A 24,768-nucleotide genomic window follows, 5' to 3' on the forward strand; every position below is an offset into this window, starting at 1 on the left:
TATGTGGATACATTAGGCCTCTTTTAGGCCTAATGTGCTGGATGTCTGAATACATCTGGATACTTTAGGAGGACACAAAAAATGGTGACCTGCTTTTGTAACATCTGGTGCAATATTTCAGTTGTGACATTTCAAAATCTGACATCTGCTCAAATCTGTCATTTGCACTCAACCTATCCCATCCTCAGGGCCGACCTCAGTATTGTTCATCACAGTAATGAGGCGTGAGAATCAGGAAATTGAAGATTTTACACACATGCCTGTGTAAAGGTGGTGAAATATGAGGAAATCACAATCTTTTAATATTCCTTCCTTTTTATGCTCTACATGCAGCACATGCTCATTGGAAACCCTTGCTTTCCCATGTGCAGTTCCTTGCACAAGACCAATTATTCTTTCATTCATTTATTTACTCATTCATTCATTTCCTTTCGGTTTAGTCACCACAGCGGAATGAACCACCAACTATTCTGGCAAATGTTTTACACAAAGGATGCCCTTCCAGCCTCAACCCAGTGAAACCCTGCCAGTCTTATGCCACCCAATCTGCTCCGAGCTGATATCGAACCGGCGACCTTCCACATGGAAGTCGGGTTCTCTACCAAGGAGGTTAAAGGTCATGGCCTCTAGTGTCTGTCACTAGAGCACTATTAGAGGTCAGAGGAGCAAAATTTACCTGCACAACACTTTCTAGCTGGCCTCTGTTACATTCACTCACCTAAACCTCACTTCTATCTGGGTCACGACAAAAATATACCCCCGCTGGTCCTACGCCACCCAACCTGTTCCAAACTGAAATCGAACTGGCGACCTTCCGCATGGGAGTTGCTTACTCTAAACAAGGAGGCTAAAGACCATGACCTCTAGCGTCTGTCACTAGAGCACCTTTAGAGGTCGGAGGAACGAGGTTTACCTGCATAGCACTTTCTAGCTGGCCTCCGTTACACCAGTACTGGGAATCACCCATTCACACACATACACTACAACCAATTTAGTTTATTCAGCTCACCTATAGCACATGTCTTTGGACTGTGGGGGAAACAGAACACCTGGAGGAAGCCCATGCAAATACATGGAGACAAAACCAATTAAATACCACGAAACCACTTATAATGTCTTATAATGATTTACTTATAATGATTAACTTATAACTTATAATGATTTGTAATAGCATATGTTTGCCTCAGCTGTTAATCTCCATATGCAAAACCTTTCTGCTGTGATTGGTTTAGCTCTGTACAGTAGCTCACTATGTATGGTGTTGTTCTTGTGATGGTGCAGAGCACTTGGGTTTGAGAAGCATGGTTCCATAAAACAGGTATAAGCAATGTAAAATCAACATAAAGCTATTTTGCCACAATGCACTTTTCTCACAAGTTTGCTTTTGAAAACTACATTGACAAAAAGGATGTGCAAATGACATGTATGACAAAACACAGGCAAAGTAATGTACAGTGGTTCTTTGTTAATCACGGGGAGTTACGTTCTAAAACCTGCATTAGCCCATTTTTATAGATTTTTTTAAGGCTGTAAAACCCCTCACTACACTCTTTATACACTTTTCTCAGACAGGCATTGCATTTTCACACTTTTTATTGTTTAAACACTCTCAAAGTTTAAACTTAGAAACATAGAAAATTGAAACAGTATTATAGAATGAAACCAGCTGCAGTCACTGCTTCACAAAGCTAAAGCAGACTCCATCCTTACGATGGTCGTTGTTGACTGTTTCAACCCTTTTAGCATCCTTGTTGAAACACTCTCGTCTTAATGTTATTTTCTTCTTTCTTTATCTAAGGAGCATGTAGATTAATTTATTCTGTAATGGTACCCTACAGCCGCAGGGTGAACCACGTTAAGGCAACAGGTGAACCACGTTAAGGCAGATTTGTACTTTCGTCCAGCACCGTGTCACGGACCTCCGGTAACTCGCACACTTCACGAAACGGAAGAGGCTTTTATACTTGATGTTCACCGTTGTGATATTATTTAAAACTAGATAGTAAAGTTTGAGGACAAACTTTATGGTGGCTTGAAAAGCCGAATCTGAAAGTTTGAAGTGGTTTTAAAGTGTAAATAGCATGTTAGTATGATTTTAGCTTGAGGTAACATATTACTAGCATGAATTAGCATGTTAGTAGCATGATTCTTACATGAATTAGCATGTTGTTAGCATGATTCTAGCATGAATTAGCAAGTTACTAGCATGTTTCTAACATGAATTAGCATGTTGTTAGCGTGATTCTAGCATGATTCTAGCATGAATTAGCATGCTACTTGGATAATTCTAGCATGAATTAGCATGTTAGTAGCATGATTCTTACATGAATTAGCATGATTCTAGCATGAATTAGCATGTTACTAGCATGATTCTAGCATGAATTAGCATAAATCTAGCATAAATTAGCATGTTACTAGTATGATTCTAGCATGAATTAGCATGTTGTTAGCATAATTCTAGCATGAATTAGCATTTTACTAGGCGGTTGCTAGGGTGTTTTAAGTGGTTGCTAAGGTGGTGCCAGGCAGTTGCTAAGGTGGTCTGACTAGTTGCTAGGTGGTTGCTAAGGTGTTGCTAGACGGTTGCTAGGGTGTTTTGAGTGGTTGCTAGGTGGTTGCTAAGGTGGTGCTAGGCAGTTGCTAAGGTGTTCTGACTAGTTGCTTAGTGGTTACTAAGGTGTTGCAAGGTGGTCGCTAGGGTATTCTGAGTGGTTGCTAGGTTGTTGCTAAGGTGTTGCTAGGCGGTTGCTAGGGTGTTCTGAGTGGTTGCTAAGGTGTTGCTAGGTGGTTGCTAAGGTATCCTAAGTGGTTGCTTGGTGGTTGCTAAGGTGTTGCTAGGTGGTTGCTAAGGTGTTGCTAGGCGGTTGCTAGGGTGTCCTAAGTGGTTGCTAGATGGTTGCTAAGGTCTTGCTAGGCGGTTGCTAGGGTGTTCTGAGTGGTTGCTAGGTGGTTGCTAAGGTGTTGCTAGGTGGTTGCAAAGGTGTCCTAAGTGGTTGCTAGGTGGTTGCTAAGGTGTCGCTAGGTGGTTGCTAAGGTGTTGCTAGGCGGTTGCTAGGGTGTCCTAAGTGGTTGCTAGGTGGTTGCTAAGGTGTTGCTAGGCGGTTGCTAGGGTATTCTGAGTGGTTGCTAAGGCGTTGCTAGGTGGTTGCTAGGGTGTCCTGAGTGGTTGCTAGGTGGTTGCTAAGGTGTTGCTAGGTGGTTGCTAGGGTGTCCTGAGTGGTTGCTAGGTGGTTGCTAAGGCGTTGCTAAGCAGTTGCTAGGGTGTTCTGAGTGGTTGCTAGGTGGTTGCTAAGGTGTTGCTAGGTGGTTGCTAAGGTGTCCTAAGTGGTTGCTAGGTGGTTGCTAAGGTGTTGCTAGGTGGTTGCTAAGGTGTTGCTAGGCGGTTGCTAGGGTGTCCTAAGTGGTTCCTAGGTGGTTGCTAAGGTGTTGCTAGGCGGTTGCTAAGGTGTCCCAAGTGGTTGCTAGGTGGTTGCTAAGGTGTTGCTAGGCGGTTGCTAAGGTATTCTGAGTGGTTGCTAAGGCGTTGCTAGGCGGTTGCTAGGGTGTCCTTAGTGGTCGCTAGGCCCTTACTAAGGCATTACTAGGCCGTTGCTAGGCAGTTGCTAGGGTAGTTTGGGTGGTTGCTAGGCAGTTGCTAGGGTACCCTGGTTGGTTACTAGGCAAGCCTCACATACATGCTTGATAAAACATTTATACTTAGTAAGCATTTCTTGCAAGTTACAGTACTTGGCTAGTCAATATTAGCATGTAGCTAGTCACTGCTAGCATGTGTAGCATATAGGAAGTTCCGTATGCTAGCATGAGTCAAACGAGCCAATCTCCAAGTCTCTACGATGTTCTGATGCTGAGATATAGCTGTTGATGAATGGTTGCTAGGGTACTCTGTTTTGTTGCTATGGGCGAGGTTACAGAGTGAACTTGAATGTGGTTGGTTGTCTTAGTCAAATGAACCAACCCCCTTGTCTCTATGACACTGCTATGCAAAGATATGCATCTTGGCCTATTTTAATGAAAGTCTATGGAATCAATTTGGGGGCGTGGCTTGTGAGCTTTATTATCATATTGAGATGCTCATTGGTTGTCTGAGTCAGATGAGCCATCCCCCAAGTCAATAGGACACTGCTATGCAAAGATATGCATGTAGGCCAGTTATTAACATGAGTCTAGTATGAATTAGCATGTTACTAGCATGATTCTAGTTCAAATTAGCATGTCATTAGCATGTTTCCAGTATGAGTTAGCATGTCATTAGCATGATTAGCATATGAGTAGTATGTTGCTAGCATGATTGGCATGTCATTAGTATGTTAGATTTATAAGCATTTGATAGCACAGCTAATTACATTATATAGGACAGTTGCTAGGGTGCAGTATGTGGTAGTTAGGGGTGTGGCTAGAAAGTTAAAAGGCCATCAGTGATTGGCTGCTGGCTAGACTGAGTTAAATGAGCTCAGCCATTAGTCTCTATGACAGTCTGATGCTGAGTTATGAGCTCACAAAGTTTGATCCCATGTTAAGTCAATGAGAGTCTTTTGTAATGGAAGTCTACGGGACAGTTGCTAGGGTGCAGTATGTGGTAGTTAGGGGTGTGGCTAGAAAGTTAAAAGCTCATCAGTTATTGGCAGTTTGGTAGTCTGAGTTAAATGAGCTCAGCCATTAGTCTGTATGACAGTCTGATGCAGAGTTATGAGCTCACAAAGTTTGATCCCATGTTAAGTCAATGAGAGTCTTTTGAATGGAAGTCTACGGGACAGTTGCTAGGGTGCCATAAGTGGTTGCTAGGGAGTGGCTAGTAAGTCTAAAGGCCATCAGTGATTGGCTACTGACTAGACTGAGTTGAATGAGGCCTGACTCTAGTCTGTAGGACAGTCTGATGCAGAGTTATGAGCTCACAAAGGTTGACTCAATGTTAAGTCAATGGCAGTCTTTTACAATGGAAGTCTATGGGACAGTTGCTAGGGTGCCAAAAGTGGTTGCTAGGGAGTGGCTAGTAAGTTTAAAGGTCATCAGTTATTGGCTGCTGGCTAGACTGAGTTAAATGAGCCCAGTTAGAAGTCTGTAGGACAGTCTGATGCAGAGTTATGAGGTGACAAAGTTTGACCCAATGTTAAGTCAATGGGAATTTTGGGAATTTTCCGGGTCGTTTTTCGGAAAACCGAAAGTCGGATCAGTCAGAAAAGATATAGCAACCCGAGTCAGACCAGTTTGAAGGTTTGACGAAAGTTTGAGGTATGAAGCTTGAAAGGGTTAGGAGGAGATAGACTTTAAAATTAGTCTCAGAAGAAAGAAGAAGAAGAAGCAGAACTAGATTATTAAAGTTCGTCGAGACAAACTTTAGGCTGGCTTGAGAAAGTCTGTTGGAAATAGTTTGTTTAATTTAAACAGTTTTAAAAAGTATGAAACGAAGATAGATAGATAGATAGATAGATAGATAGATAGATAGATAGATAGATAGATAGATAGATAGATAGATAGATAGATAGATAGATAGATAGATAGATAGATAGATAAAAACAGTTTATAGATAGATAGATAGATAGATAGATAGATAGATAGATAGATAGATAGATAGATAGATAGATAGATAGATAGATAGATAGATAGATAGATAGATAGATAGATAAAAGCAGTTTAAAAAAGGATAGATAGATAGATAGATAGATAGATAGATAGATAGATAGATAGATAGATAGATAGATAGATAGATAGATAGATAGATAGATAGATAGATAGATAGATAGATAGATAGATAGATAGATAGATAAAAGCAGTTGATAGATAGATAGATAGATAGATAGATAGATAGATAGATAGATAGATAGATAGATAGATAGATAGATAGATAGATAGATAGATAGATAGATAGATTAAAGCAGTTTATAGATAGATAGATAGATAGATAGATAGATAGATAGATAGATAGATAGATAGATAGATAGATAGATAGATAGATAGATAGATAGATAGATAGATAGATAGATAGATAGATAGATAGATAAAAACAGTTTATAGATAGATAGATAGATAGATAGATAGATAGATAGATAGATAGATAGATAGATAGATAGATAGATAGATAGATAGATAGATAGATAGATAGATAGATAGATAGATTAAAGCAGTTTATAGATGATAGATGATAGATGATAGATAGATAGATAGATAGATAGATAGATAGATAGATAGATAGATAGATAGATAGATAGATAGATAGATAGATAGATTAAAGCAGTTTATAGATAGATAGATAGATAGATAGATAGATAGATAGATAGATAGATAGATAGATAGATAGATAGATAGATAGATAGATAGATAGATAGATAGATAGATAGATAGATAGATAGATAGATAGATTAAAGCAGTTTATAGATAGATAGATAGATAGATAGATAGATAGATAGATAGATAGATAGATAGATAGATAGATAGATAGATAGATAGATAGATAGATAGATAGATAGATAGATAGATAGATAGATAGATTAAAGCAGTTTATAGATGATAGATGATAGATGATAGATAGATAGATAGATAGATAGATAGATAGATAGATAGATAGATAGATAGATAGATAGATAGATAGATAGATAGATTAAAGCAGTTTATAGATAGATAGATAGATAGATAGATAGATAGATAGATAGATAGATAGATAGATAGATAGATAGATAGATAGATAGATAGATAGATAGATAGATAGATAGATAGATAGATAGATAGATTAAAGCAGTTTATAGATAGATAGATAGATAGATAGATAGATAGATAGATAGATAGATAGATAGATAGATAGATAGATAGATAGATAGATAGATAGATAGATAGATAGATTAAAGCAGTTTATAGATAGATAGATAGATAGATTAAAGCAGTTTATAGATGATAGATAGATAGATAGATAGATAGATAGATAGATAGATAGATAGATAGATAGATAGATAGATAGATAGATAGATAGATAGATAGATAGATAGATAGATTAAAGCAGTTTATAGATAGATAGATAGATAGATAGATAGATAGATAGATAGATAGATAGATAGATAGATAGATAGATAGATAGATAGATAGATAGATAGATAGATAGATAGATTAAAGCAGTTTATAGATAGATAGATAGATAGATAGATAGATAGATAGATAGATAGATAGATAGATAGATAGATAGATAGATAGATAGATAGATAGATAGATAGATAGATAGATAGATAGATAGATAGATTAAAGTAGTTTATAGATAGATAGATAGATAGATAGATAGATAGATAGATAGATAGATAGATAGATAGATAGATAGATAGATAGATAGATAGATAGATAGATAGATAGATTAAAGTAGTTTATAGATAGATAGATAGATAGATAGATAGATAGATAGATAGATAGATAGATAGATAGATAGATAGATAGATAGATAGATAGATAGATAGATAGATAGATAGATAGATTAAAGCAGTTTATAGATAGATAGATAGATAGATAGATAGATAGATAGATAGATAGATAGATAGATAGATAGATAGATAGATAGATAGATAGATAGATAGATAGATAGATAGATTAAAGCAGTTTATAGATAGATAGATAGATAGATAGATAGATAGATAGATAGATAGATAGATAGATAGATAGATAGATAGATAGATAGATAGATAGATAGATAGATAGATAGATAGATAGATAGATAGATTAAAGCAGTTTATAGATAGATAGATAGATAGATAGATAGATAGATAGATAGATAGATAGATAGATAGATAGATAGATAGATAGATAGATAGATAGATAGATAGATAGATAGATAGATAGATAGATAGATTAAAGTAGTTTATAAATAGATAGATAGATAGATAGATAGATAGATAGATAGATAGATAGATAGATAGATAGATAGATAGATAGATAGATAGATAGATAGATAGATAGATAGATAGATAGATAGATAGATAGATAGATAGATAAAAGCAGTTTAAAAAAGGATAGATAGATAGATAGATAGATAGATAGATAGATAGATAGATAGATAGATAGATAGATAGATAGATAGATAGATAGATAGATAGATAGATAGATAGATAGATAGATAAAAGCAGTTGATAGATAGATAGATAGATAGATAGATAGATAGATAGATAGATAGATAGATAGATAGATAGATAGATAGATAGATAGATAGATAGATAGATAGATAGATAGATAGATAGATAGATAGATAGATAGATTAAAGCAGTTTATAGATAGATAGATAGATAGATAGATAGATAGATAGATAGATAGATAGATAGATAGATAGATAGATAGATAGATAGATAGATAGATAGATAGATAAAAACAGTTTATAGATAGATAGATAGATAGATAGATAGATAGATAGATAGATAGATAGATAGATAGATAGATAGATAGATAGATAGATAGATAGATAGATAGATAGATAGATAGATAGATAGATTAAAGCAGTTTATAGATGATAGATGATAGATGATAGATAGATAGATAGATAGATAGATAGATAGATAGATAGATAGATAGATAGATAGATAGATAGATAGATAGATAGATTAAAGCAGTTTATAGATAGATAGATAGATAGATAGATAGATAGATAGATAGATAGATAGATAGATAGATAGATAGATAGATAGATAGATAGATAGATAGATAGATAGATAGATAGATAGATAGATAGATTAAAGCAGTTTATAGATAGATAGATAGATAGATAGATAGATAGATAGATAGATAGATAGATAGATAGATAGATAGATAGATAGATAGATAGATAGATAGATAGATAGATAGATAGATTAAAGCAGTTTATAGATGATAGATGATAGATGATAGATAGATAGATAGATAGATAGATAGATAGATAGATAGATAGATAGATAGATAGATAGATAGATAGATAGATAGATTAAAGCAGTTTATAGATAGATAGATAGATAGATAGATAGATAGATAGATAGATAGATAGATAGATAGATAGATAGATAGATAGATAGATAGATAGATAGATAGATAGATTAAAGCAGTTTATAGATAGATAGATAGATAGATAGATAGATAGATAGATAGATAGATAGATAGATAGATAGATAGATAGATAGATAGATAGATAGATAGATAGATAGATAGATTAAAGCAGTTTATAGATAGATAGATAGATAGATTAAAGCAGTTTATAGATGATAGATAGATAGATAGATAGATAGATAGATAGATAGATAGATAGATAGATAGATAGATAGATAGATAGATAGATAGATAGATAGATAGATAGATAGATAGATAGATAGATAGATAGATTAAAGCAGTTTATAGATAGATAGATAGATAGATAGATAGATAGATAGATAGATAGATAGATAGATAGATAGATAGATAGATAGATAGATAGATAGATAGATAGATAGATAGATAGATAGATAGATAGATTAAAGCAGTTTATAGATAGATAGATAGATAGATAGATAGATAGATAGATAGATAGATAGATAGATAGATAGATAGATAGATAGATAGATAGATAGATAGATAGATTAAAGCAGTTTATAGATAGATAGATAGATAGATAGATAGATAGATAGATAGATAGATAGATAGATAGATAGATAGATAGATAGATAGATAGATAGATAGATAGATAGATAGATAGATAGATAGATAGATAGATTAAAGTAGTTTATAGATAGATAGATAGATAGATAGATAGATAGATAGATAGATAGATAGATAGATAGATAGATAGATAGATAGATAGATAGATAGATAGATAGATAGATAGATAGATAGATAGATAGATAGATTAAAGTAGTTTATAGATAGATAGATAGATAGATAGATAGATAGATAGATAGATAGATAGATAGATAGATAGATAGATAGATAGATAGATAGATAGATAGATAGATTAAAGCAGTTTATAGATAGATAGATAGATAGATAGATAGATAGATAGATAGATAGATAGATAGATAGATAGATAGATAGATAGATAGATAGATAGATAGATAGATAGATTAAAGCAGTTTATAGATAGATAGATAGATAGATAGATAGATAGATAGATAGATAGATAGATAGATAGATAGATAGATAGATAGATAGATAGATAGATAGATAGATAGATAGATAGATAGATTAAAGCAGTTTATAGATAGATAGATAGATAGATAGATAGATAGATAGATAGATAGATAGATAGATAGATAGATAGATAGATAGATAGATAGATAGATAGATAGATAGATAGATAGATAGATAGATAGATAGATAGATAGATAGATAGATTAAAGTAGTTTATAAATAGATAGATAGATAGATAGATAGATAGATAGATAGATAGATAGATAGATAGATAGATAGATAGATAGATAGATAGATAGATAGATAGATAGATAGATAGATAGATAGATAGATTAAAGTAGTTTATAGATAGATAGATAGATAGATAGATAGATAGATAGATAGATAGATAGATAGATAGATAGATAGATAGATAGATAGATAGATAGATAGATAGATAGATAGATAGATTAAAGTAGTTTATAGATAGATAGATAGATAGATAGATAGATAGATAGATAGATAGATAGATAGATAGATAGATAGATAGATAGATAGATAGATAGATAGATAGATAGATAGATAGATAGATAGATTAAAGCAGTTTATAGATGATAGATAGATAGATAGATAGATAGATAGATAGATAGATAGATAGATAGATAGATAGATAGATAGATAGATAGATAGATAGATAGATAGATAGATAGATAGATAGATAGATAGATAGATAGATAGATTAAAGTAGTTTATAGATAGATAGATAGATAGATAGATAGATAGATAGATAGATAGATAGATAGATAGATAGATAGATAGATAGATAGATAGATAGATAGATAGATAGATAGATAGATAGATAGATAGATAGATAGATAGATGGATAGATTAAAAAAGTTTATAGATGATAGATAGATAGATAGATAGATAGATAGATAGATAGATAGATAGATAGATAGATAGATAGATAGATAGATAGATAGATAGATAGGTAGATAGATAGATAGATAGATTAAAGTAGTTTATAAATAGATAGATAGATAGATAGATAGATAGATAGATAGATAGGTAGATAGATAGATAGATTAAAGTAGTTTATAAATAGATAGATAGATAGATAGATAGATTGATAGATAGATAGATAGATAGATAGATAGATAGATTGATAGATTGATAGATAGATAGATAGATAGATAGATAGATAGATAGATAGATAGATAGATAGATAGATAGATAGATAGATAGATAGATAGAGATCTATCTATCTATTTTGAAAAAAGGATAGATAGATAGTTTTGAGGTCACAAAGTTAGATCTATTGTTAAGTCAATGACAGTCTTTTGCAATAAAAGTCTATGGGACAGTTGTTGCTAGGGTGCAGTATCTGGTAGTTAGGGTGTGGCTAGAAAGTTAAAAGCTCATCAGTTATTGGCAGTTTGGTAGTCTGAGTTAAATGAGCTCAGCCATTAGTCTGTAGGACAGTCTGATGCAGAGTTATGACCTCACAAAGTTTGATCCCATGTTAAGTCAATGAGAGTCTTTTGAATGGAAGTCTATGGGACAGTTTCTAGGGTCCAAAAGTGGTTGCTAGGGCGTGGCTAGAAAGTTTAAAGGTGATCAGTCATTGGCAGTTTGATAGTCTGAGTTAAATGAGCCCAGTTAGAGTTCTGTGCGACAGTCTGACGCAGAGTTATGAGGTCACAAAGTTTGGTCCAATGTTAAGTCTATGGGATTTTTCCGACGGTCCCGGGACGTTTTTCGGAAAATCGAAAGTCGGATCAGTCGGAAAAGATATGGCATACCGAGTCAGAATAGTTTGGAGGTCTGGTGTGAGTTTGGTGGTCATAGCTCGAAAGCTCTAGGAGGAGATAGATTTTGAATTTTAGTCTCAGAAGAAGAAGAATAATATATAAAAAAAATAATAAGTTTAAATAGGATTTCAGTAGTCTGGCTTGTTTCTCAAGCCAGCCTAATAATAATAAGTTTAAGTGAGATAACAGTATGTTGGCTTTTCAAGCCACCATAATAACAGGGGGCAGTCAAAAGAAACCCATTGTAAAGTCAGAAGGATAAAGAGTTAGAAAGTTTCTGGAACTATGCCATATCATTAATATCATTCAAGATTTTTAAACTAATTTTGTCTATTATTTATTTCAATGATAATAATGATTTTTATAATCCGTCAAAAAAAAAAAAAAATCTAACTTTGATGCATCACTTGGTTTTATCTCAGTTCTACCCTTTTAAATTTAAATATCAATGACAACAGAACATGGGTTGCTCCACAAATATATTTTAATTATGGCAAAAATAAAAGCAAAAATATACTTTTTTAATATATATTTACTAAAACATACTGACTTTTTTTATAAACAGATTTAACCCACTCCACAATTTACACATTACTGTCTGGCTAGTTTGTGTCCTCAGCTTATATTCCAAGACAATAATGGTCCAACATTCATGACTATTATCACAAATAAAGACTAGAAAGATAGAATCGTATATTGTAAAATGATATTCTTTTCCAGTTATCAAAAAAAAATTTTTTTGTTTGTTTTGTTAATTCATTTTAGTTTTGCAGCTATTCAGCTTTTTTAAATTCAAAATGCTAATATATACATCAGTGTAAAACCTATAAATAGTTGAAAAACATATTCTTTAGTTGTGTATTAAAACCACCTGAGTCTCCACTTTTGGCATGGCCTCTTTGGTTTTAACAAACGTATCCCTCCAGTTTTTCTAAACTTTTAAACAAAAACTTTCCTCCTTTCACACTGCTGTTGCAATTTACAACCAATAATTATTGGTTATCCCGATGATCACACATGGACGGATCATAAACTGTGTACCAGTTTAAGACAAAATCTATTCAAAGTGATTCATATTCAACTCAAATCAAATGCACGGACTGTTCGTCCGTGAGGCTCAAAAAATTGTATGCACTCCTCTAGCCAAAATCATGTTGCACGCACCCAAAGCAAATCTCTGCAAACTCCATGATGATGTCACATTCGCCGTGCACGCTTAAACAAACTAGTGGATGAGTCAAGTATAAATCAGACGTTAGTAGATTAGTTATTGGAAGCTGCAAGGAAACAGAACCAGAGCTAAATATTTTCTGTTTTGCAAAAATGTAGCCTAAGGTATGCCTTTCCAGTTAAGCTTGGCTACATACAGTAAGTTGAGCAAAACCATATATTAATATTTGAATAAACTATAACTATAAAATAACACACTTTCATTTTTCTTTCTACTTGTTAATAAGGCTTCAAGGGGAAGCAATAGAGGAAAGTGAAGAGAAAGCGAAAAGAGGAAGATTACTAATCCTCTTCTCTATCAGACCGCCACTTTTCTCCTGAGGTCTGTTCCTAAAAAGCCTGGTAAGAGAGGAAGTGGAAAAAGCGAGGCTCTTTGGGACCCCCATGGCAGTTGAATGACTTGACGGGCAGATAATTGTCAACCAGAGGAAGGTCAATTTCACTGTGTTTGAAGAGCAACTGCCCTAAAGCCAGCTCTGGCCTTCTTAGATCATTCTACGGGAACAATGTCTTAGGCTGGCTTGCAGCTAATGCCTTCTCTAAACCTATTAGTTTTGGAAAATGGTTTTCTCTAGAGGGCTATAGTCTGCGTTGATGGATTCTCTGGATTTATGTTGTGCAGGCGACAGGCTGATTATTTTACGTTCCCAGAACTCAAACTTGGCCTTTGATGATGTTTGTTGTGGAAAAGCACCAGGGTAACAAACAGAACGGACTGTGCGATACGTCGCTTTCTGATTGACAGGCCTCAGCGATTTAGATCATGCCGACTTCAGACGAGTCCGATATTTTAGCATTAGAAAAGATGAGACCATTACAATTTGGAGATTGAGAGAAAATTGGAAAAAGGATGGTCTTGCGAATATCATCCCGACACACTCGCCTCTCGATCAATTCTATTGCTTTCTGTTAGCGTGTGTCATATTTTATAAACTCCAGCCATAAATGGATATGGCGAGGTCAGTAATGATCTTATTTTTCCACATTTGAGTGCACGACAGCGCTGTGTGAGACCCCAAATGTCTGGGATCAAGCTGAGAGGGGGTTGCTTATTTGTTTCTTTTCACAACGAAAAGTGCAATCGTTTTGAAAAAGAGAGGGAGGTAAGAGAAACCCTCGCATCTTTCATTACCTCTCCTATCTCCGTCCTTCATCGGGGATAATGAATAGCCAGTTTTGCTGTGCTGATAATCAGCTTGTAAAAGCTTGTAATTTTACTGTCTAATTTTGGATCTCTCAAGAGCTTTAAATCAAGTGTGTGAAACCCGAGACATAGCAAATGATTTATGAGGATGATTATTCCTCTTAATCATGAGTGATTGAGGGAGATTAATAGTGTGACCTACTGGCCACTTTCAGCCGCCTCTCTAGAGTTGATTAACTTAAAGCCAGGCCTAGATTGCCAGACTGTATTGTGCTGTCATAAGAAACACGTCCGTGTTGAACCTTCAGAAGGTTGCAGGATTGATATAGCACAAACATGGTTAGTAGTTCAGGGTGACTGTAGGATTTCATTTTGAGGTACACACAGAAGTCGGATCATCCAGAATCAACAAGTCTAAAAGCATATCAGATTGTTTAGCTTTTGTTGTGTAACGTGATAAAAAAAATAAAATGTCACATGGTACAACCTCTCAAAACATTTAAAAAAATACAAACTGAGCAATGAACAAATCACATTTAGCAAAATACAATATAGAAAATACCTATAAAATTGCCTTCAAATATAGGACAATATAATAATATAATATAATTTGATTTATATACTGTCAAAACTTGCTGCAGATTAAGAAAACACATGCATTAACAAAGAAAGCACCAGCAAACAAAGAAAAGATCAGCATTCGTTTGACAGCACATGTTGCAAATCCTCACAACGCAAACACATTTATAAAAAACACGCTGCTTTTTCTCATAATGCAAACATTTAAAGAAAACGCATTGCATTTTTGCACAACACATAACAAAATTTTCAAGGTGACCCTAAAATGTGACAGACCTGACTATGTAGGCTAGGGTTATTTAGGCTAATAAAATACTAAAGACAAAGTAATAAGGATTTGAAAATAAACAACAAAAAACTCACCTTTTTAAAAATCACCTACAACTTCACCAAGCAATAGTCATGGCACAGCGACTTTTGTCACGTTGTTTTCTATTCGTATGGTGTGTTTCATAAATTGTTTTATTCATTTCAGAAAATGCAGTTTTATTCATTTCTTTGCCCTGTAGGAAAATGCAGCACATTTTTAATATGTATGCATTGTGAGAATTTGCAACATGTGTGCTGTCAAACAAATAAAGATGTTTTCTTAATTTGCTGGTGTTTTTTGTAATTGCAAGCATGTTCTTAAATTGCAGCACATTAAGTTTTCCTGGCCATTGTAAAAATCTGTAATATTGTGAAATATTACTATGAGCTAAACATAACTATTACACACACACACACGCATGCACGCACGCACGCATGCACGCACGCACGCACACACACACACACACACACACACACACACACACACACAAAAATCTGCATATTGTATATTTCTGTGAGGACAACGCTGTTTTTCTTATATTATTCTTTGTGGTTAAACTTATGGAGTTAATCTAGGGTCATATATACTTGCAAAATAAAAGAAAGTTTTGCAAACAAAAAATAAAGTATTGAGTAAAGTATATAAAAAATAAATGCAAATCTCCAAAAAGCGTAAAGCATAAATTTATTTTTAGACAAATAAAAATAAAATTTGCAGAAAAAAAATGAACTGTGAATAAAATCAAGCAGTGCAAACAAATAAAATTAGATAAAATATTTACAATTAAAAACAAACACAAACTATAAATATAACATTTTTATAACATTGCCATTCAAAGCCCATCTAGTCAATTGCAATGCTTATTTTGGTTTGCTTTTTAGTCAACCGTAAGTTTGTGATGCTGTTTTTATTTTGCACTTCACATTTCTGCATGTTTCACTTTGTAATCCTAATTTGACAAGGGGTGGAGTCGAGGGAACTTGGGCCTTTACGGCAGGCCTGTACCTTCCTCCATTTAAGGGACGTCTTAGGTCCAGGCCTGCCGTAAACACCCAAGTTCCCTTGCCCTCTTGTCAAATCAGGGCCACAAAGTGAAAAGCACAGCAACGTGAAATGCAAAGTGAAAGCAGTTTGCAACATCACAGTTGACTAAAAAGCAAATCAAAATGAGCATTGCAAGGCAATGGTATATATATATATATTTTTTTTTTTGCAAATATAGAGTATATAAGTTTTTTTTTGATGCAAATATTTTAGTCTTTTTTGCACTGCTTGATTCTATTTGCAGTTTTTTTTTTTTCTTAAAGCTTAATTTTCCCATTACAGTTCTTTATTTTTGTTGGCAAAATTCTTTTTTATTTCTCAAATATAATTTTTTTTTTACTCTGCAACTTTTGGAAATTTGCATTTATTTATTTATTTTTACTTAATACTTTATGTTATGTTTGCAAAACTTTCTTTTATTTTGCAAGTATTTATAGCTCTAGATTGACTACATATAAACTGAGTACAAGGCATTTTAGAGTAATCAAAACTCGTTAAACATTTTCAAACTTGTTGAATTTGAAAAGATCTTGTTCATATCATAAGATATGTGTAAAAAATGCTGGCACATGCATTGTCAGGGGTGGGCAAAAATGCATTGAAATTTATTTTAAAATAAAATACCAAATACATCCATTTCATGTGCAAAATAAACTACAAAATACAGTAGCCAATAATGTATAAAAAATGCTGTATTATTGTATTTTAAAAATACTTCTAAATACTTTTACTAGGGAGCATGACATTTCTTCACAAACTTTCCATCAACTGACCTATTTGATCAATTCCTTCACAATTAATCTGACTTAGGGAAGCAAACAATGTTTGATAGCAACAACTTTTCTCTTCCACTTTGTTTACCTATAGGGGGAAGTTGTGGTCTAATGGTTAGTAAGTTGGCCTTGTAACCCAAAGGTAACTTTACAAGTCAAACTCACCAACCATTAGGCCATAACTTCCTCTTATAGGTGAACAAAGTGACAGTATATTTTTAAAGTCCCTCTGGATTTCCACCTGCAGCATTAGGACTGAGATTGATAATGTTCTGAATGCTCCTCATCTTGTTCCTCAGGACTGATATTTTATTCCATCTCATTTCTCATGCAAAGATGCTGAATTGTACACTATACAGCCATTACATATTACTGGTCTTAGCATTGCTCAGTATACTATTTTTAATGGTTGTCGACTTGCTCCTGAATCTCTCCTTAGCATTTGTCTGGTTCTTTCTTTAAGCATAATTTCCGTCCACACTCCAATCACTGACCTTCAACCTTCTTAAAAATAAATAAGTTTTCTGTTCTTATCTCAAGCTTAGGCAAATAACTGAGAAAGCACTAATCAGAGGTCTCATTTTTAAGATGTCATCATGTACCGTAGACTTAAAGTATTTTACAGAATTTTAAAGGAACAAAACTACTAGACACTAAAGTCTAAAGTACTGTAGCTAAGCAGAGCTGTGCCCGGTCAGTAACTGAATGGGAGACCATATGGGAAAGCTAGGTTGCTGCCGGAAGTGATGTTAGTGAGGCCAGCAAGGGGCGGCCAACCTGTGGTTTGTGTGGGTCCCAACCCCCCAGTATAATAATGGGGACTCTATACTGCTCAGTGAGCGCCGTCTTTCAGATGAGACATTAAACCAAGGTTCTGACTCCCTGTGGTCATTACAAATCCCAGGATGTCCTGCGAAAAAGAGTAGGGGTTTAATCTGGGCATTCTGGCCAAATTTGCCCTCTGGCGTCTGTCCATCATGGCCTCCTAACCATTCCCATATCCTTATTGGCTTCATCTCCTCTCCACCAATCTGGCGCAATATGGCTGCCGTCGCATCGCTGAACACTGGTGGTGGATTAGGAGATTCCACTCAATAAAGCAGTTTAAGTGTCTGGAAAAGTGCTTTATAAACGAAAGGAATTATTATTATTATTATTATTATTATTATTAGTATTATTATTATTATTAAATATTATTATTATTATTAAAGTATTTTGATACAAAATATTAAGCCATTTTCCTCTAACCTTTTAAAAACAAATGACTAAATACCATTGTGTATTTGAACTGCATATTTAAAATGTATGTATCATAAATACTGCCCTTCCCTGTGCATTATATTTCCCAAGTATGTTTGTTTATCTATTTATCCATCCATCCATCTATCTATCCATCCCAGACATCACGTCACATTGCTCTTAAAACTGAAATGGTTCCGTACTCTGATTGTGTCTGTCTTTTCAGACAGGGGACAGAGAGTGACGGTGCACTGGATCTCTCACAGTACAGCACAGCAAGAGCCTGAAACAACATTTAAGGTAAGGTGAAGATATATATATATATATATATATATATATATATATATATATATATATATATATATATATATATATATATATATATATATATATATATATATAGGGCTGATTAAAAAAATTTACGTGATTAATCACGAAGTGTAATTAATCATGATTAATCCCGAAATGCCGTATTTATTACAGAAATAAAAACACAGGCATGTAAGTGCCATTTGAATTTCAAAACAATCAATGCCAATAACAAACAAAAATGCTTTCCATGTTGGATTCTAAGAGGACTACAAGCACACACACACACACAAACTGACGCAAACACACACACACAAACAACGCACGCAGTGCGGGTGAGCGAGAGGGATCCCTCCAGATTCATCAAAAAGCATGATCGCGTTCATCAAATTTGCTTAAACTAAGCATTCTAAAGTATGGCTGTATTTCACAAGCAAAGAATCTGACACACCAACGTGAAGCAGTCACTTTACAAAAGGGTGGAAACATGTCAAACTTAATGAAATATTTGAGGGTTCTAGGACGCAGCTTGCAAATTCATCTAGGACTTTCATTCACATGGACACCAATACTCAGCTTTGATGATTAAGAGAATACTGATTAAGAGTCGACCATGTAAACAGCGATTTTTAATTACCTTAAAGGATCACGCGAGTCCCAAACTGCAAAGGTTTTTCTTTCCGTTCGCCATGTGTTATCAAATTTCATTAAAACGTCCTTAATGAAAATATGATGAATGAGAGTGAATTCCAAATTTCTTTGCACGTTAAACACACGCAGGACCAGAGCAAGCTGAACTTGCGCTTTAGGCAAACGGCAATCACGTCGTTTTATTCATATGGAAGGCCAAGGACCGTGAGGGAGGGGGTGAGTGTAGTGGTTGAGTGTGAGGACCGGGGTGTTCGCTCACTATTCTGCTGCCCAAGGCAGCCGCCTAGGTCGCCTTTATAGACGCGCCAGCTCTGAACACACGTCGGCCACAAAAAGAAATGAAAACAAAAAAACAATATATATATATATATATAAATATATATATATATATATATATATATATATATATATATATATATATATATATATATATATATATATATATATATATATATATATAGTGCCTAACCAAAAAAAGTCACTGTTTGGTGGGAAAGAAAATATTTAAGAGCCCGTCACTGGATTGTTATTGCAGTGATTGATATACAACATTTATGGCACATCATATATTTGGCAACACTGTTTTTAATTAATACAATATGTGAATTTTGGTTTTTCAAATACTCACCAATACTTAATGGACAATTTGATGATGGTTCGTAATCTAAGAGATTAAAGATGTGATTTTCTAGCGTTTGCCCATTTACTATAATTTTTTTTCTAATGAACCTCTTGTGTCAATTAGGCTCAGCACGTTTGGTACTGTTAGGCCTTTATCAGCCTGGTCTAATGACTGGGACACACCAAGCTGACGGTCTTTAAACATCTGTCAGGCTAGTTTGTTTAATGTGTGTTTTGTCGGGTTCACGTCAATGAGCGAGAAGTACTGTGAAAATAGGACTTAAATGCTGCTTAGTTCAATGTTTGTATGTGTGCAGCACTAGTTCTGAATTCTCTTTGTTGAATGACAATACAGACTTCTGCCACACGGAGGTATGTAAATTTCTTCATCTTTTTCACATAGATTACATAGTGTGCATCCTTTCATGCAGGCACAGGATGTATGTTCTCGTTCTTGTCTCAGCCACTTTTAGCATCTCTGCATCCTGTGAACAGGAATTGAAACTGACTTTTAGACTATTGTTACCAGCTCTCAAAGATGCATGTCTGAATGACTTACAGTTTGTTTAAACTAAGTACAGTTTTTTTCCTAGTAAATTTACTTATCAAATGTTGCAGAGCAAACAGCCACGACAGATTTAACTTAAAGGGATAGTTCAAACAAGGGTTGTTCCAGTTTTTTGTTCTGTTGTACACAAAATAAGATATTTTGAAAAAAAGATGAAAACCAAATAACCATTGACTTCCAATATTAATACATTTTTTATTGAATTATTCCAGCAACTCCTATATGATTCATTAAGTGATTCATTTGTTCCCAAATCCCTCCCTCCTCCTGGGTCCAATAACCCAGTCTGTTGTGATTGGGTGACTGCGTTCAGCGCAAGACAGAGAGAAACGCCCACCATGGCTTATCAACTTTCACTACGTTTACATGGACATCAGTAACCAAATTATTTGCCTTAATCAAATTTAGACAATAATAAGATTAAGGCGTTTACATGAATTGCTTTTTGAATGTTTCTCTCATGATCCTGTTTTACATGTAATCCTTTGATAAATGATTACATGTAAATTCAATTAAGGTGTTTACATGTCTGTACTGCACTTCAATAAGGCAACTAAAATCGGCATACTCCACATGTCTTAATTCGATTTCTCTTTAGTTCGATTATGACCTTAATCTGATTAAATTATTCAAAAATCACTGTTTACATGGTAGACTCTTAATCAGGGTATTGTCTTAATCGCATTAAAATTTAATTATTGGTGTCCATGTAAACGTAGTCACTGTTGAAGTAGTCAGAGTGCAGAGTGTATGTGTAAGTCTAATAAAGGAGTGCATTAAAGCAATGCAGTTAAACACCAGCATATTGCTATATTCCTAACCATGACACACGTTTTGAAACATGACCGCCACACGTGTGTAGGAACAGCTGACGGTGGCCATAGCAAAGACAAGCGGCAGATCATAGGGAGCTCACAAACACATTTAAATCTGTAATGAAAGCAGCATGCATCACATTTTCAGCGTGCTTTTAGACTTGATATAATAATATAAAGAGTTAACCAGATACACTGCAAGCCACGTGGAATTGTTGCAAGTAACAAAACACAATTAAATACATAATTTGACAAGCTAGAGAAAACAAGGAGGCAGCCATTTTAATGACACTTACTTACACTTGTGAAATGGAGGAAGGATATGGGGCCAAATGTACGAAGACTTGCGTGGAAATCATACTAAAACATTTACAGTTTTGTGCGTACGCAGAAAAAAAAATCAGATGAATGAAACACTGCGTAAACCGAATCCCATGCATATTCTTTGTACATCCAAATGAACGAGAAACTGAGTGCAACATGCATGAGCGCAAAAACCCTCCCTGCCTCCTCCCCCGTATGAATATGCTAATGACTCTACTTTGGCAAAACCCAACGAAAAAGCAAAGGCAAAAGCAAGCAAGAAGAGAAACTTTGAACAGAATGTGAATTTGAGGTGCTCCTTTCGGAGGTAGACCAGAGAAAAACGTCCTCCGGAAATAACAACAAAAGAAAAAAAAATAGAATGGGGAGAGTTTAGCTGATGCGGTTAACACAGTTGGGTCTGAACATCACACTGTGTGGATTTAAAAAAGAGATAGTGAGATGTATAGGTGCAAAATGTTGTAGTGCCCTTAACAGTTTGAGTGGCGCAGCTAGAAAATGCATGTCATCATGTTTTGACACGTTCGAGCATGAACTCTGTTCGAATACAGCGTCTGATGTAATCTTTCTTTTTTTTTTCCCCCGCTACATATCAGATATCTATCTATCTATCTATCTATCTATCTATCTATCTATCTATCTATCTATCTATCTATCTATCTATCTATCTATCTATCTATCTATCTATCTATCTATCTATCTATCTATCTATCTATCTATCTATCTATCTATCTATCTATCTATCTATCTATATCTATCTATCAAAAAACAACATGTAGGCTTATTTCAGATTTGTGCATAAACAGCAGCGCCCTCTTGTAGATTTGAATTTGTGTAATTACGTATTTAAAGTTTTGCAAAAATGTAAGCTGAGACTCATGTTTTTAGTGAGGCTGAGCTAAGTGAATGTAAAATGGCAAAAGATCAGGTCTGTCCATCAAGACTTGCCAAGTAAACGCTTAGCCTTTTTGTTTTAGCAGTATGTTGCTGCTTTGCCAAACAATGTGGTAAGTTGTGCAAGAATGGATGTTGTTGGCTTTAAGAATTGTGGCAAAGGTTTTTTTCATGAAATGTAATATTAAGGTCAACACAGTGAGTTTTCTCTTCATGAGGCGGTCAAGCCTGTGCCTGACAAGCCAGTCCACTGGGCACTTAGTTGTTCCCTTTTGCAGCTGGCAGCGTCTGCATCAGTGCCAAAAAGCAGCTCCTGATAAGCACCCCAGGGTTTTGGTTCTTGTTATAAGAGTTATGAAAGCCCATAGGGGTGCTGTGTTGGTGTGTACTTTAGACTCTTCCATTATGAGGAAGGCCTGAAATCCAGACAGATCCTGGCATTTGGCTTCCGCAGGTGTTCTAGCATTTAGATTTTCTAACAAGCCCCTAAAAAGGTCCTGTTGGAGGAGCCAGATGATTGTGCATTGTAGGAGACCTCCTGCCTTCTGCAGGATCTAAACGAAGCCCTTTTTTTGTTCAAGTCAATGACAAAAATCAAGTGGGGTTTCAGGCTGCTGCTCTCATCCTGATTTTAGTTTCTGTGTCAAGTTGTTGCAGGAAAAGGATTCAGTTTTTGACAGTTCTCCTGTTGGTGTGTTGTTCTGTACACTTTTTCTTGTTTGCCCACTCTGTGGATGGTCATTAAAAACCACATGAATATTATATATCATATCATATATATACTGACCACCCACTCTACCGGTACATGTTTTCTGTATTGACCATTGAAAACGCCACATAAATATTAGATAAAAATAAATAATCAATGAAGTTCTCTTGTGAGATTGCTTGACCCCTCAGATGAATCTATTCCCATTGGTTGATTTAAATTCTCAGCTCTCCCTGCTAGAATTTTCCACTTCTAATGGATCGTTGCTATCCTTGAATAGTGTTGCAGTGTTACATGTTCTATAAGACATAAGCGCATATCCTTGTGCACTCTGATTTCCCAGCCCTCTTTTCTGTAGTATTGACAACCATGCTCTGTCTCTACCTCAGTGCCCTTCGGATGCATCTGACCCGCTTGGCTTGTTTTGAAACTCTTCGACAGCCTGCAAATGTCAAGCTAAATGCCTCAAATTCAGGCCAGTTGAACCTTTATGAGAAAAATGATGAACATGCAATAATATATATATCTATATATAAATATATATATATATATATATATATATATATATATATATATATATATATATATATATATATATATATATATATATATATATATTAGCTTTAAAAATATTATAAGATGTCCAGTGTTTTTGCTTTTGAAGATTCTTTTTAATTATCATCATATTACCATTTATTTATTTAGTTGTATTTTACTAAATGCAGCAATTTATATATTTTTTTCATCAAAGATGTTTGTCATTCTTCAGTAGGTGGTTTAGCATGGACAGTATAGAGTCCTCTATTTTTTCATCTTCTGCTTCTTCTTTTTATTGTTGTTAGTAATATTCAACTCAATTCATCTTTATCTCTATAGCGCTTTTACAATGTAGATTGTGTCAAAGCAGCTTGACATTGAAGTTCTAGTAAATTGAACTGTGTCAGTCCAATTTTCAGAGTTCATTTCAGTTCAATGTGCTTTTATTTTCACTGATGAAAGTCCATACACTGAAAAACAAATCCATTGGTGCGCAGCTCCACACGTTCCGAACCAAGCAAGCAAGCCAGTGGCGACCGGCTGGTGTTCAGGATGGCCCATGGGATCAATGCAAACACTCATCTGTCACTAGGGTCTCATGCTCTCCACTTCACCATTACCACCACAGCATCTACTCAGGACCCGGCCTGGTCCAGGATTATGTATAACTCTAGAAGTCCTCGATGGTTGGCATAATTTCTTCACAGCTCTTGGATCACATCAATGGCTCTGCACTCTAGACGCCTATCCAAAGGTTTAAATAGAGAATACACAAAAATAATAAGTATTATTAAGCATACTACTTATTATCATTTTCATTAATATACAGGATTAAACAAATAATCTGCACAAGATACAACTGGATTGCACTAAATGATTATTCATTTATTCATTCATTCATTTTCTTGTCAGCTTAGTCCCTTTATTAATCCGGGGTCGCCACAGCGGAATGAACCGCCAACTTATCTTTGCTTATTTTACATTCAGTTATATTATTTACTTACCTACTAGGGGATGCAGTGATTCTCAGTAAAAAAAAAAAAAAAAAAAAGGTATCATCCCGTTGTCCTCCAACGGTTCAGTGGGTCCTGTGATCCTATGTTTCAACTCAGTGTAACTTCAGACAGACACATAAACAT

General features: G+C 34.6%; 1 protein-coding gene and 1 long non-coding RNA gene across 3 annotated transcripts in view; both read left to right on the forward strand.

Moving 5' to 3' along the window:
- adam19a (ADAM metallopeptidase domain 19a) overlaps nt 1–24,768 on the forward strand; it is a 244,429-nt gene that overhangs the window by 19,422 nt on the left and 200,239 nt on the right. For both annotated transcript variants that reach the window (XR_015496372.1, XM_087262030.1), the window contains exon 2: nt 18,428–18,501. Coding sequence is in view for 1 of the 2 variants with exons in the window: in XM_087262030.1 (XP_087118156.1) it covers nt 18,428–18,501 (74 nt within the window). In the remaining variant the exon portion in view is untranslated. The remainder of the gene's footprint in view (nt 1–18,427; nt 18,502–24,768) is intronic.
- LOC148679684 (uncharacterized) lies at nt 2,914–5,286 on the forward strand. Its single transcript, XR_015944722.1, has 2 exons — nt 2,914–3,000; nt 3,077–5,286. It is a non-coding gene; the product is annotated as an uncharacterized LOC148679684 (long non-coding RNA).

This window comes from Danio rerio, chromosome 7 (assembly GCF_052040795.2).
Source record: "Danio rerio strain M-AB ecotype USA chromosome 7, GRCz13ab, whole genome shotgun sequence".
NCBI lineage: Eukaryota > Metazoa > Chordata > Actinopteri > Cypriniformes > Danionidae > Danio > Danio rerio.